The sequence below is a fragment of the Drosophila navojoa genome, chromosome 2 (assembly GCF_054131105.1).
Source record: "Drosophila navojoa isolate 15081-1374.11 chromosome 2, UAZ_NAV_1.0, whole genome shotgun sequence".
NCBI classification, from domain to species: domain Eukaryota; kingdom Metazoa; phylum Arthropoda; class Insecta; order Diptera; family Drosophilidae; genus Drosophila; species Drosophila navojoa.
Window position 1 is genome coordinate 29692270 of NC_142890.1, and position 14844 is coordinate 29707113.

The 14844-nt window shown below is 37.5% G+C and overlaps 4 protein-coding genes across 4 annotated transcripts; 1 reads left to right on the forward strand and 3 right to left on the reverse strand.

The window, feature by feature from the left end:
- Positions 1-1117: 1117 nt before the first annotated feature.
- LOC115562821 (uncharacterized) lies at positions 1118-1956 on the reverse strand. The gene is made up of 3 exons (XM_030384949.2): positions 1738-1956; positions 1526-1666; positions 1118-1448 (listed from the first exon to the last, which is right to left on the reverse strand). Exons 1-3 carry the CDS (start codon positions 1888-1890, stop codon positions 1383-1385), a joined length of 360 nt encoding a protein of 119 aa, XP_030240809.1. The 5' UTR covers positions 1891-1956; the 3' UTR covers positions 1118-1382.
- A 344-nt stretch (positions 1957-2300) lies between these two features.
- Lgr1 (Leucine-rich repeat-containing G protein-coupled receptor 1) lies at positions 2301-8400 on the reverse strand. Its single transcript, XM_030384946.2, has 18 exons — positions 8336-8400; positions 7349-7777; positions 6336-6487; positions 6190-6264; positions 6036-6113; positions 4872-4946; positions 4735-4800; positions 4610-4678; positions 4461-4535; positions 4275-4392; positions 4003-4217; positions 3779-3937; positions 3572-3724; positions 3372-3517; positions 3080-3308; positions 2825-3020; positions 2559-2755; positions 2301-2504 (listed from the first exon to the last, which is right to left on the reverse strand). The coding sequence occupies exons 2-18, from the start codon at positions 7604-7606 to the stop codon at positions 2327-2329; spliced, it is 2439 nt and encodes an 812-aa protein (XP_030240806.1). The 5' UTR covers positions 7607-7777; positions 8336-8400; the 3' UTR covers positions 2301-2326.
- Positions 8401-10520: 2120 nt separating this feature from the next.
- Atg8b (Autophagy-related 8b) lies at positions 10521-11135 on the forward strand. The gene has a single exon (XM_030384948.2). The coding sequence runs from the start codon at positions 10686-10688 to the stop codon at positions 11052-11054; it is 369 nt and encodes a 122-aa protein (XP_030240808.1). The 5' UTR covers positions 10521-10685; the 3' UTR covers positions 11055-11135.
- A 405-nt stretch (positions 11136-11540) lies between these two features.
- Positions 11541-14756, reverse strand: Pxt (chorion peroxidase). Its single transcript, XM_018111761.3, has 7 exons — positions 14533-14756; positions 13158-14360; positions 12769-13096; positions 12544-12700; positions 12292-12450; positions 11910-12229; positions 11541-11845 (listed from the first exon to the last, which is right to left on the reverse strand). The coding sequence occupies exons 1-7, from the start codon at positions 14660-14662 to the stop codon at positions 11779-11781; spliced, it is 2364 nt and encodes a 787-aa protein (XP_017967250.1). The 5' UTR covers positions 14663-14756; the 3' UTR covers positions 11541-11778.
- Between the last annotated feature and the right edge of the window lie 88 nt (positions 14757-14844).

The following is a 14844-nucleotide window of genomic DNA, read 5'->3' on the forward strand; positions in this document are numbered from 1 at the left end:
ATGTAGTATAGATAGGTTATGTTTAACCAATCCTTAAAAATAGTCAATAGTGTCAAATTTTCGCTCTACCACGTTCCTCAAAACGGTCGTAAAATTTTCCGGGTCATCGATAAAGGCAGCCAACTGTAATATATATTCCAAGTTAGACTCTAGCACTTTAAACTTAATAACTTTTTAATAGCTTTGCTAAAGTACTAGGAAAATCATTTTCCCCTTACCAATTGGACGTGTCGGGAAAATCTTAGCACTTTATCAAATGACTTCAATAACGCTGAAATTAATGGCGTTCATACGCACAGACTGACGGACGGATAAACAACAAGACGAATATTACACTAAAGAAAAATGCTCCTTCATTCGCGAATGAACATAAAAATTAGGTTTATCTTGATTTATAAAGAATAAACGGAGGTATACGAAATGGACAGATATATAGAAGTACAAACTCTATTAGAATAGATATTGACTTAATCAATACCAACTTAATCTGTTCACACTACTGCATAAGAGTTGCAAATCTTTAATGTATACAGACTGACAAACAAAAAAAAAATCCGCGCAACAAAAAACCTTTACATAGAATGTACATGCATCATTATATTTCTTCTGTATATGTATATTCTAACTAAATGGAAATATACCCCGTACATACATTTACAATGAATTTATAATGTAAAACAAACATTTTTGCAAATGTATTTTTAACTTTTATAATGAAATAAAGAAATAAAGTTTTATAAAGAATTCATCGTTAAAGCTGTCCGAAGTCTCGTTCACTAGCACGCTGAGAGTTGTCTTAATAAAATATTTCCCGATCTTGATAATCAGCATACAAATAGGCTCAAGTATATGGCTCTCTACTGAACGACCGAATGACGTATTTGACACACTTTTACCTAACTACATACATACGTCTATTGCCCATTTAAATACAATTTGTATGTGCAATGAATCTAGTATTGAGAGTATCAGTTGATTGGAATACCCTGTAACCATTAAGCTAAATACAAATTAATAACTAAAGTGTGTGGATCAGATTAACATGTTCGGGTTTTGCTATATGCCAAGGCAGATATATTCTTATCAAATAGTTTTTTAAGAAGCTAGGGCATTATATGATACTTAGCATACTTTATTTAGACTAGATTATTTTCAGATGCATAAACAGATATAGGTCTGTTCGCTGTACTTAAATTAGTTACTAACTAAAAGCTCACATCTTTTCACATTTTACATAACGCACATAAACTGAAACTAAAGCTTAACGTAAAATAGCTGTAGATATCTGCTTATATCCATTTAAAAATATATTGGGATATCTTCCAGTGCAGCTCTTGCAAATAGTTTGTGAAATACAGTCTATGCAGGATGGGGGCCTTATGCTACATGCGCTGTATAACGCAGCCCTTGAACGAATTCATCCTGACATCAATTTCACCATCCTCCAGCTGCAACAAGGGAAATAAACATTTACTTTGATTCTCTTTATCATACCAATACAGTTTTGACAGTCAGACATACATACCTCATCGAAAGCATAGATATCTTGATAGCACGAATGTGATATGCATTTCCTTAGGCAGTTCAGCTTGGAGACCATGGATGGATTATTGCCACACAGCGAGTTCTGGCTACAGGCAAGCTCGAAGTCATGATAGATGATTTCCTAAAACAACAAGCAGAGGCAACAATTCCTGTGAAAAATCAATAAGCCAGCCAACGCTCAGTTCTACTTACATTTTTACTTGTTTCTTTGTACGCGTACTCAGGAAAATGAAACGTGGCTGCCTTGGATGGGGACTTGTTAGTGTTATCTTTGTAGTTTTGCGAAGCACATAGAACCATTTTTAAAGCAATTATTGCAGCTACAATGTAATAGAGACTTGCCATTCTGACAGACTGTCAACTGACTGACAACTACTCTTAGTATATTCCTGGCCTAGTATTTTAGTATTTTATTACGGGATTTAGGGCTGCATAACGTCTCCTTGCTAAAAAGCTCTAGCAGCGATAGTATTTTAGTATTTTAATACGTTACACAAATTGGCATCTATTTATAGTTATTAAACAATTCATGTTTGAATTGAATATCAACATATATCGAGATATTTATTTGTATGTATATATCCTTAGCTTATAATATACTTTCTATTTCTATTCCTACAACAGATACCACAAACAGCTTTTTGATGCTAGAACTCTTTAGAAATGTAAGTAATTTTCAAACATGTTTCGATGTTAGGCTTTACGTCAAAGGTCCCCAAAAAACCGACCTTAGAGATATGCCGGTTATATCGAAAATTCTATTGACAAGTATTGTGTGCTATTACACATAATCCTCATTATTCCGGAGCATGTTTTGCGCCTCGGCAGCCACAATTTTCTGACACTTTTGGCCAACGGAGTGCTCCCGTTCAATGGAGCCGCGAATGGTGTAGTGTGAGGTGCCATGCATCGAGTCGGAATGCTTGTACTTGAGAGCTCTTTGACGACAGAGACCGAATCTGTGGGGCAGTATTATTATAGATATTACAGTTGGATCGGCTTCAAATACATACTTTGACAACAGTGTTAGCAAATCCTGCCGATACTGAGATGTTAGGATGGCATATAAGTAAGGATCCGCACATGAATTCAGGGGATAGAAGAATACTAGTAAGATTTTCGACTTTGTTACATTGATCAGCGGGTAGCCGGCTAATGCGGTGAGACCAAAGAATGCAATTGGAGCGCCACAACTGAAATTGATGAAGACCTGTAAAAGAAGCAATGTGATTTAATTTAATTTTGCATTATCAAGGGAAACATGTGAAGGTGGACTCACTAGAAGTGCCATCTTCTTGGCCACACTCATCTCGCCCAGATGGTTCTGACGCGCCCGTCGCGTCTCCTGGCCGAGCGACAGATAAATTTGCGAATAGCAAATGGCGATAATCGTGAAGGCAAGGAAATTACAGCCCAAGATCAAGACCAGATATATGGAATCGTATATGTCGCGCTTCTCCATCGGCAGGCAGATGCTAGGGTAAACAGAAATGATTTGACAACACATGAAAAAGATTCCTCCGCAAGCACTCACCTAGTCGATGAGTAATTGCTTATGCCGAGCAAGGGCAGCGAGGACATTACGATGGAGTAGATCCAGCCCATTAGCATAATGACGGCAGCTGGCCGTAACTTGATGCGTTTATTTAGATACATGGCGTGCGTGATGGCGAACCAGCGTTCAATCGTGATGACAGTCAGGGTAAACACCGACAAGTGGCTGGCGAAGACGGTCAGAAATCCAGCTATCTTGCAGCCCAAGCCTGTGCGAAAAGAATACTCAAAGCAGCTCCCTCAATATCGAATGACCCAAGAGGCTCGCTTACCGTACTGCCAGTCGAAGGCATAGTTGAAATACTCGCCCATTGAATGCGCATCGATGGAGGCAATGAGCAGCAGGTAGAGACCCAGGCACAGGTCCGCAAATGCAAGATGGCAAATGAGGAAGCGGGGCACTGACGGACTCTCCGACCTAGAGAGCACAATAATAAATGCCAGAATTCATGGGACAATGGACTGAACTTACTTAATTGAGAGTATTACAGTGAGAACTGCGACGTTGCCAACTATGGCCAAGGCAACCACAATCCAAACCGCGATTCGCAGCCATTGATAGCCCATGACATCTTCACAGGGGTTTAGGGCATTGGGCATGGGATAACACTCTACATGGGGCTTTCTGTGAAACATTTAATTTTATAAAATAATACCAAAAGCCTGTAAAGCCAATCACCTAAATGTGAAGTTACCGCAATACTCAGCCAGCTGATCATCGTCGGGGTTTATTGTTATCTCCTCGTGGAATATGCCAATGTTGTTCAATACGGAATCAGCCATATAGTCGTACGTGTTGGGCGTAGATGCCCCAAGTAGGTTGTTTATAGTGGCGCCACTTCAATTGCGATTTAGATATTGTCATTACTATTTATTTTGTTAGCTATAAATGTGTCTATTTACCTAGGCTGCACCTCCGACACATTCGCCAATGGCGTGAGATTATTCATGCTCAAGCTTCTTTCATAGTTTGTATGCACATCTCGGGTGCCCTTGCATTGATCCCTCCATTTCTCCACTTCCTGCACGCGTTGGGCGTGCCTCTGGGGATCATGCCTCGACGGGAATTGAAAGGCGCAGCAGTGAAACGAGTGGGTCAAGTGAGCTCTCTGTAGGTTCTATAAAGAGAGTAGAGATGTGAGATAATTGAAATATTGATAGTGACATATACATACCTGAAAGTTGTATATGGAAGGTATTGTCTTCAAGGTGTGCGTATTGGCTATGTATAATACTTCTAGAGTCTGCAGTCCAGCTGAGGGCAGGCGGACAAGCGATGTGCTCGAGAGATCACTGTGATTAGGAAATGTACAAATATCTTGATAGACCTGAATGTTACTGTATAGATATATATCACTCACAGTTCTGTCATGTCTATGATGCCATTGAATGCATTCGGGTGAATTTCGGTAAGTTTGTGATTATCGTTTAATGAACTAAACGTGATTAGCAACAGGTTATTAATAATAATAATTAATAAATATGATCAAAATAATTGCAGTTCTCTTACAGCTTTGCTATTTTCGAGCCCAGAAATGCAGAGTCATCAATAAAAGTTATTTCATTGTTTGCTAAAACACTAATCAGCCAAAACGGGAGAATCAGTTTGGGAAGTATTACGGGAAGCGTACTTACAGTTGTGCAGTCTTCACTTGAATGGATTTGGAATCGATTCGGGAAATTTGATTGTTATCGAGATCTCTAGACACAGACACATAGAGATGTCTCATATTAAATTCAATTACAATAACAAAATTGTTATTCGCGCTTACATCATTTGCAGTATATTATAGGGCGGTAAATCTCCCAGATCTGGCACAGTTTTTAATCCACTATTTATGATCCGTCTACAAAGAAAGTTGAATTTGTATTTGTTTCTATTTGTATATACAGAATGGGAAAAAGCCTTCAATATGAGTTACGACCGATGTTTATTTGCCTAGATGCACAGACGAAATTCGTAGCCCCGGGTCGCTTTCTGACACACTTCTCTAGCAATCGCAATTCGAATGAATATCGAACTGTTAGGAAATTGCAATTTCAATGACTATCAAAAGTAATTGGCAAATCAACGCTTCGAATACCTAAAATATACCAGCCCAGTGGAAATGAGTCTCTTATGTATTCACAATTTACTGAAATATTCTTAATTGCTTTAGAAACTGTGTTCTAAAACCCCTTTAATTCTCGTTTTGTGATGACATACTAGAAGTCAAAACTACTATCTGGATTTAATGTATGAGTATAAGTGTTATGTAGGATCGTAACCAAAAATACTCAAAGTATTCTATGCATGCCATGAGATATCAGAAGATCAACAATTCATTCTTACACATATTCGCAGCCCGTAATTCTTCGATTTGGATGATGTGGAATGAAAACCCGCTTAATAATATTATTCTCAAAATTCAATTAAAAGTAGTGAGATATACTTTTATCATAGTGCAAATAAGAGTGGCCATTTTTCCAGAACTCTTTGGGAACTCTTTGGTTTTTTGTAAATGTCTTGAAACCGCAGCAATTATAGTGCTAATCAAGAGCTATCAAATTTACTATTTATCAAGAAAGCGAAGAGAAATGGTCTAACATATATTTTGAATTTGAGTTATACTGAAGTAGAGCAGATGGAGCAAGGAAAATGAAAATAGAAAACACTATGGCCTTCCATTATGGGCATAGAAGCGAGAAAAGCATTTTCAAATGGTATACAAAACACTATCTATCTATATTACATATATAATAATAATTCTGCTATTAGTCCATAAAAAGGGCATTTCAATAAGAGAGCACTTCCATGATTCCAAAATTTCCTGTACTGAATATTCTTTTGAGTTCAACAAGTACATAGAGTATATAGGAAGCTCTCCGAATCTAATTGAATAACCTGAATTTGTAAACTTTGCAGTTGAATGAGCTATAAATGAGTTTTTACTCACATGATTTCAATGGTATCGGAAATGCCCTCAAACACATTTTTGGCCAGGTAGCTTAATTTTGGGGCATTCGAAATGTAGCTATAAAAAAAACATATTATGATATATTATTAGCAATGTATCCCACCTATATATATGTGTATGTGTATATACATACATGGCACGCAGAACCGTTAGATTAGAGAACGCTCCGCTCTGGATGGTCTCCAGCTGCAAGCAGTCTATAAAAGCACTGAGGGTTAAACAACATTTGAACTTATATTCATTTATATTTGACATTTCGTATTTGTGGCTGCTACTCACACATCCAATAGAGTTGGGGCGTACACTTTCAGGCCCATTGACCGCAGGCGCGGCAGTCCGGCGGATGCAATTGTGAGCCTTTGCAGCGGCAGCTTCAAAGTTTGGGGCACGCGCGTCAACGCTTCGCCCTCGCATCGGCACTCGAACTCGTTCTATGCAAACATAAATATTGATTAGAAATTTACATTATCAGATTGTTGTTGTCGTCCGGAATAGCCAGGACTGTATTTAGATCAAAGCTTTGACAGTAATCGATTCGACTTGTTTTGTATGAGTATAGAATAATTGTTACTGGCATTACTGCTCATTTTAATTATTCAAATTTTCAAGCCCTAGAAGCATTTGAATCAGAATAGAATTAATACGGAATACGGTTGATGTATTTACGATTGGCTACGCTTCCAGCAAGCAAAGAGAAAAAACTATATTATTATTATATTAAAATTTGAGCTGGGACCCAATATCTAAAAGATTTATTCTCTTATCGAGAATGTCACCAGTAAACTAATTAGGGAAACTTTAGCTCACTTCATTATTGACAAACACAAAAGCCCGCATGCTACAAACTCAATTGTCATCAGCCGCCTATAAGGACTCCGACCCCTAGACCACTGCACCTTAGTCTACTTTTAGTCAATACATACAATGTAAAGCTAATATAATTTGCTGATGGCCTTATATAAAAAAAACTCGCAAAAAAATAATAATAAAAGAACAGGTAATTACTATAGAAGATGAACCTTGACCTACTTATCTGAGTGGTATAATATGTGTAAACTTGTAGAGTAATTTAATTGAGTGATAACACTTTTAGAGTATGTAGGGCCTATATTCGACCTCCAGAACCGTAAGAGGTATTGAGCAAACACAGACAGATAGAAAGGGCATTTTCGAGACTGATATACCCGCTTGACTGAATGAAACATGAATCTAAAGATACATATCTATATGTCTGATGCAGTCCAGAGTAAACTGCAGATATTCAGTTACCTTTGCAGCCGACGGGCACTTACGTGATTAGTTGCTTCCCAGCAGCAACACTTCCAGACGGAGGCGTCAATCGGCGGATTCGTTGTCATTGGCGGCGCCTGGGCCAATGTGCCAAGCGTATCGATTGCGCTGCCCGGATCACTTGGCAGATTATTAATAATGGCATTAAATCCGTCGTGGTTATCATAACAATTAGTGCTTGCTTGCTGAGAGCAATAGACCAGTGAAAGCAGAACGACGGCCAAGAAATTCAATCTGGCTATAATCAGCGTGAACTTCATGTTGCCTGATGAGCACACGGCACCTCCAATGCTAATCTATTGGGGCTGGAGTTGTGTTTCTATCACACCTGGCGTATAATCAGCTCTAAACACATTCTGCTCTTGGTGTACGTCGTCTTTTGATGCATTTTGTTAGCTCTGATATAGGTTCGGATTAGATGTAGTTTGGATCTGCAAAGAATGTCTTTTCATACATATAAGTTTCACTGCTGTTACCATAAACTACGGATAGTTGGAGCTGTGAAACGATCCGTATTTATTATCCGTATCGAATGCGTTCAATCAGATCATAGTTCAAATATAGTATTTATGATTTATATATATACATGTATGCATATACATATATACATATGCACATGTAGTTGTACCTAAAGAGCGAATACACAAATTTACAAAACAACCTCAAAAATTTTGCACCTATTGATGAAGCTGTGAATTGAAATTTCACGTATCGCTACGAACACATGTTTGATTGACTTTTCAATTTATACAAAGTTATGATTTGATTCCGTGAATGTCGTTTAATGTGCAAACTGAAATTCAAGCCCGAATAAATCGACCAACAAATAATAAAGGCAAACAGAGCTGGGCATGTCTCGTGGGTCCAGCCAATGATATTTTTCACAGACTGTGTCTATAAGCATTTCCAGACTTATTTTTATATTTACTTTTATTGTTCTGTTAATATTTGAACAGAAGAAGAAACAAATATTTATTAATCACACTTACCTGGCGAGAGCAAAAATAAACCAATTAGTTGCACATAAATTATAATTAATAATTTGGCGAGGAGGTCAAAAAAGTCTTTATCAAGTCAAACAAGTAGAAAGCTCTAGACGGCACTGCCCAACTAGCAGATGCCCTTCACTCTTAGTTCATTTTAATTTACAACTTAAAGCAATCAGCCCTATAAATACCTCGTTAAAACCTTCATTCACATTGAACGAGATGTGTATATTAGCAGATATCGACTCAAGAAATAAATGAAAGCGAAGCCGCCGAACGTCTCCGTCGAATTCTACATTCTTAATTAGCAAATATTTGTCTCCTAAATACAAACACATGCACAGTTTGCTCTCTTTTCTATCTGGTTAGAATGATAATACCGTCTGAAAACATACAGATGCAAATTTTACTCGGTATGACTAGAGATTGTAAATTATGAACAAATATGAGTATAGGGGAAGATTTTATGGTTTTGTAAATATGGATTCCGATTATACAATTTTTTTAGAAAAAATTTTTAAATGTTTTTATTTATTTATTTATTTTTTTGTAGTTTTGAGTTATTTATAGAAATCAGTTTTAAGTTATAAAACCGATTTATATGATAAAAAAAACCCTATTACTCATGAATAATAATTAAAAATAAAAGCGACGATTCGATACTTATATATATATAACAATAAATGAATAATACGGTTTTTTTTTCTCATACTATAAGTTTAAAAAATGATAAATATATTTGAAATAAAAAAAGTTGTCAATATTAGTTTATCCTACTTTAAATTCGCCATGAATAATTTTTATTGAATGTTGTCTTGTGCCTCAATTTTATTCAATTCATATCACTTATTTACGGTCTCTGATTTTAGGAACTATATATGTCGGAGTTGTAGATTGCTTTTTACTCAAAAACATGGTTCGAGGCGCTAAGCATCGAATGCTTGCATGAACTTTACGTGGATCTGATTCTGCATAGCTTTTCCCATTTGCATGCTTACATGCATACATATATGTAAAGCAAACAAAAATAAAAATAAGCCTAATTAAAATCTCGCTTCAAAACAAAGTTTGTTGAAAAAAGTTTTTAATGAATACATTAACCAAGCCAAAATACCTGGAATTTAATTTGTTTTTGTTCTTTTAATATTAAGATTGGAGCTATCGCATAATTATTGGAAATTAATTAAGTTAAATATAATTTGTGATAATTTACTTATATTTTGCTATAAAATTATTTGCACTACGTTAATAAGCTTCGTTATATTTATCAGATTCTTTTATCAGATTCACCGACATAATCCAAATTTATTATAAGCAATACCAAATATATATAGCTTTCTCCTTTTAAATTAACTGATTGTTTTCAACTCTTTCCGCACTGCATTAACGTGTGGTTTATTTTTATTTTTAGAACACTTTGTAACCCTTTTTTTTTTTTTTAAATTTTATTCTGTTTTTTAATTCGAACAATTATCACTTCTCACTCACATTAATTTTTGCATAAATAATTATTCTTACATTTTCGGGTTTATTTTTCCAAAAAACTTTGTTTTGTTTATTTTGAGATTTTATTCGATTTTGATGTGATTTTTATTTGAGTTTAAATCGCGCAAAAGCTTCTGTATCAATCGCGACTGCAATCATCCACATAAATATGTATTCATGAGTTGCAGGTAAGTGTGCGAAAAAAATAAGATTCAGGCAGCTCTCTCAGCATTTGCCGCGGACCGAATTACTGATAGCGACTTCATGCACCTGTTGAATAACACCAACTGAAATATCTGATTAGCAGGCGAAGCTTCAATGGAAACCGGAAATCAGAAATACACCGAAATCACAGAGTCGTTTCGCAACATCGTCTATATAACAAAAAAAAAAAAAAAAAAAAAAACGCGAGCGACAAAACCGAGCGAAGCCAGAGAGAGCACGTCCAACCTATTAGAGCTAATATATAGCGAGAAATAAGCTTCGAAAGCGTTACAGGGCGCCATAGGCTACAAGGTTCTTGTAGCTTATAGCTTTTGTGGGGGCTAAGCTTGTGCTATTTTTTGGTGCAAAAGCTCTCGCTTCCATGAACCTATTTAGTTGCAGCAGCTCCGCCAGGGTAGCTGGAAGAGATATACTCTGCATATTCAACTGCAGCAAGCTTGACTGGTCGCCTTATGTTGCACTCTCGAATATAGGTTTGATGTAGTAAGCTTTTGAAAAGCAAATGTTTCAGAATAGTATAAAATCTCTAAATAAAAATCATAAATTTTGAAGAAACTCCCAGCATAAGTCTAATCTAATTCGCAATTACATACTAAAATTTCAACTTATATTATTTCTTTGAACGAAAACAACTCGCCCTATAATGAATGTGAACTTTCAGTTTAAAAAGGATCATTCATTTGAGAAGCGGCGAGCTGAGGGCGACAAGATACGCCGAAAGTATCCAGACCGCGTGCCCGTTATCGTGGAGAAGGCACCGAAGACCCGCCATGCCGCCTTGGACAAGAAAAAGTATTTGGTGCCCAATGATCTGACAGTGGGACAATTCTATTTTCTAATACGCAAACGCATTAACCTGCGTCCGGATGACGCCCTCTTCTTCTTCGTCAACAATGTCATACCACCCACATCCGCCTCCATGGGGCTGCTGTACCATGAGCACCGCGATAAAGACTTTTTCTTGTATATGGCTTACTCCGATGAGAATGTCTACGGCCAGGAGCAGTTATAGATGCAGTTCATCCATACTCAAACGTTGTCTGGTTTATTAACACAAATTGCTGTCCATCAATAAAATTATTTTGAGTTTTAATACATATTTTACACAAGGATCTACTCGGAAGGTGGGACAAACAAAGAGATTAATGACGTAAATGCGTGTAGATATATCAAGAAACAAAAGTGCTGTAATAACAGTAATGTTATGATAATTCTTACATTAATTTACATAAGGCTTCTCAGCCTTTTAATCCAATTTACACTGTTAAAAATAGCAAATGTAAACTGGTAAATGCAAAACAAAATTCGATGTAAATTTAATTAACAGTATAGCGTCAATCTGAAAATTACATTTGTTAGTTAAATGCCATTGTTAATTTAGTTGTCTACGAACTGAACGAGCGACTCAGCGAGGGGTATTTGCTATAGATCAACCTAGATTACATTACCATTTTTAGCACCTATATATACTTATATTTTTATATACGCGTATCACAAGTAGAGTACCTCAATCAAAATTATTTATTTTATACAACTTTGTTAACATTTATTGCAAGTCGTAAACAATAATAAAGTTCATTTAAAATTTTATTTAAAATTTATATTTGATTTAAAAAGCTATCTTGGCAAATGCAGCCGTTACAATTTATATAGATAAGAGAGAAGCATTTCATTTCATAATAACTTCACAACTTCACATGTAGGATATAATTCTAAAGATTCAGAAAATTTGTTCCCTATGTACGCCATGCGTTAAGGTTAACTGAAGGAAGTTTCGGATCATCGCAACGTACTATCGTATTTCTGCAAAAATATGGAAGAGAAATGCATAGTAGGAGTTGTAACTTCAATTATTTTATCAAATTACCCAGGAAAGTCAGCGCGTACGAATCCGTCTAGTGGCACAGAATGCAATGTCAAGTGATCGGCATTATCGCACAACAAGCGGCTAATACTAGCCTTACGCACCTCCTGAAGTTGTGCTGGATTAAACGCTCCTGGATTGACCTTATTATCATATTCGTAAAAGTACCGATCTCCATGCTTAAAGCGTGCAAACTGATCGGCAATAATTTCAGCAAAAGTTATTCCAACAATACCATCTTCAACCGCTCTTTCTAATAGACCGCCCACCCATAAATCAATATCATCAGGCGTTCTATAGACGCGCGACAGTTTTTCCCCAACCTTTAAAGACGAAAAACTTTAAAGGGCATTTCAATTAATATATAAAGTCAAATAGTACGTACATCTCTTGGAAATTTATCAAAACTTGTTAGTTTTGGTGCTCCCATCACTTGGAGGTAGTCATTATAGCACCGTATACCTTGATCGCGACCTCGCTGAATATTAATGGCTGCCAAATCCAAGCCAAACGGACTGTGCCCACGGAATAGAAATCTACTGATCTACAGTGTAAAGGCATGTACAAAAATAGCGCAATTATTAGTTTTCAAGTACTTACACAAAAATAGCGTAATTATTAGTTTTCAAGTACTTACACCGTGAGTAATGGAACTGTCGACTTCTTGCATTGGCTGCGTGTAAAGTGTTTGCAGCATATCGTCGTAGAACTCACGCTTACGCATACGCGAAGGATTGAACATAACATCAGGAATATTTATAACTTCATCATGTATATGAAATTTGCCAACAACACTAAATAAATCAAGGCATACAAGTTGTAAAGCATATCTCAGATAATGCAAATGATTTGCATTACTTGCCTAGAATGACCCATTCGGAATGCAGCTCCCGAAAATTCATTAGTAATAGCTGGATTCACATCAATGTTGTATTCGTTTGAGTATCCCTTCTCGCGAGGTGTTAAACGGAATCGCTTCACTTGCTGGGGACCAATTAATGCCGGGAGGAACTCATTGTAGGTAATGTGCTGTATCTCTGCAATCACAATTCGGCGAGTCTCCTGATAGAGCCATTCATCACTTGCCGATGGGTTCAACTCAGCTAAGATGCTGGCGATTCGATTATGCTCCCTTGCAAAGACAATGTGCAAAGTGATCAGAGAGATAATTTGATTTGTGCGGCCATCACCTGTAAGGGGCATATTGATAAAGTCTTTGATTGGTACAGGTAAAGATCGAATACTACTCACCCGACTTAAAGCATGTACTGCCCGGTTCCTCACTGCCGCAGGCACTCTTATCGCGCGTTAAGGGCAGCATGTCACGACCAAAATCATTAAACATTTGCAATCGACCGCCACGGAAGGTGCGCAGCTCACGGGCCGACTCCTCGTTGGAGCCATATATTGGAGACGCATCCAGGAAGTGGGTTACCTTATTGCGTTGCTTTCCATAGCTCAACTGACAGTCGGCACTGGGTACCAATGAAAGTCTCACCAAGTTCAAGCACCGCACGCCAAAAGCGCTATAAAACTCATCGTTTGCAGAGACAGGAATCGGCAGGCAGGCAAAGTGTGATTTTTCTGGTGGCAAAATGCTTTTCCCATCCGGAGAGCAACATTGCACTAAGCCCCCGTTCTCATCGAGACGCACTGAAGCCGATTGGGAGACATCATGCGCCAATAGCTGCGCGAACTGCATGATCAGCAGATTATACTTTGGATGCGGACGATGAACATCAGCAAACAGAGTTCTCGAGATGTCACGGGCGCTTAGCAATGGAGTCCCATCTTTAGAGTGTGCGCGTGGAGTCCAAATCCCGTCTTCATAGGCTGGTGGAAGCAGGCGCTCCATTGGCTGACCAGCAGCGCCCCAATGCAAGCGGTGAGACAGCGGATTGTTACATGTGCCATCCATAGTTCGATATTTAAGTGTACCTCGGCAAACAGGCATTGATTGACAATGCTGGGCTAATGGAGTCTTGGAAAACTCTACGGGCACATTATTGGTAATAAGATCCTCTATGGGTACCTGCTCCTTCTTGCCAAACACTTGGCTAGCGATGACCAATTCGAACGCACTGTTCGACAGTGCAAAATTATGGAAGTCATCTTTAGGTGACGAGTGAAACATAATTCCATGAGTGAAATCAGGATGCCCTCGATTCACTGGCATCTGCGCCACGCCATGCATGAGATGTTTAAAGTTTTTGCGTGCATCTTCGATCACATCGGGTGGCAAGAACGTTTGAAAAACGGCTCGTGCTCTTTTATGCCCGGCTGTGTGATTTTGCCCGGTATTGCAGCAATAACCAAATTTTCCAGCAGGAAGGTCACAAATTTGCGGCTTCTCATGGTCCGCCATACGTACATGAGCAGGGCATTGGATTTGTGGCACACATGGTACAGATTTGCAACTTTTGCACATTTTTAATAACCCTGTTTTAGGAGCTTCTACAATAAAAAGTAAAGTAATTTCCAGCAAATTAAAAATGCGTCTATCTCGGCTAAATGCGTTATATCCAATACGATAGAGTGAGATAGCCATAATACAAATTCTAGTTGTAAAGAGTCCATTTTGAGATACACACACAAGGAGAAAAGCTTATCTAATTACCGATCTTACCTAAATCTTCCTTGTCGTCTTCCCCATCAATCAAATCATTTTTCCGTAATGAAAATGCGCTCACATATTTAAATTCGAATTGCACATATAATACATGCCACCATATCAATAGAATATAAATTATACGCATTTCACAAAATTTAAATACTTAATTGCATGGATCAGAAACAAAGTCCATTTAACAAATAACGGTGCTTCTTACATGCAATGTGACCAGCTGCAATAAAATTAAAAAATACTTGTTAAACATACCTACAAAATACTGTAAGAACCCAAGTATTTTGCAATTATAGACCAACATATTTATTGTAA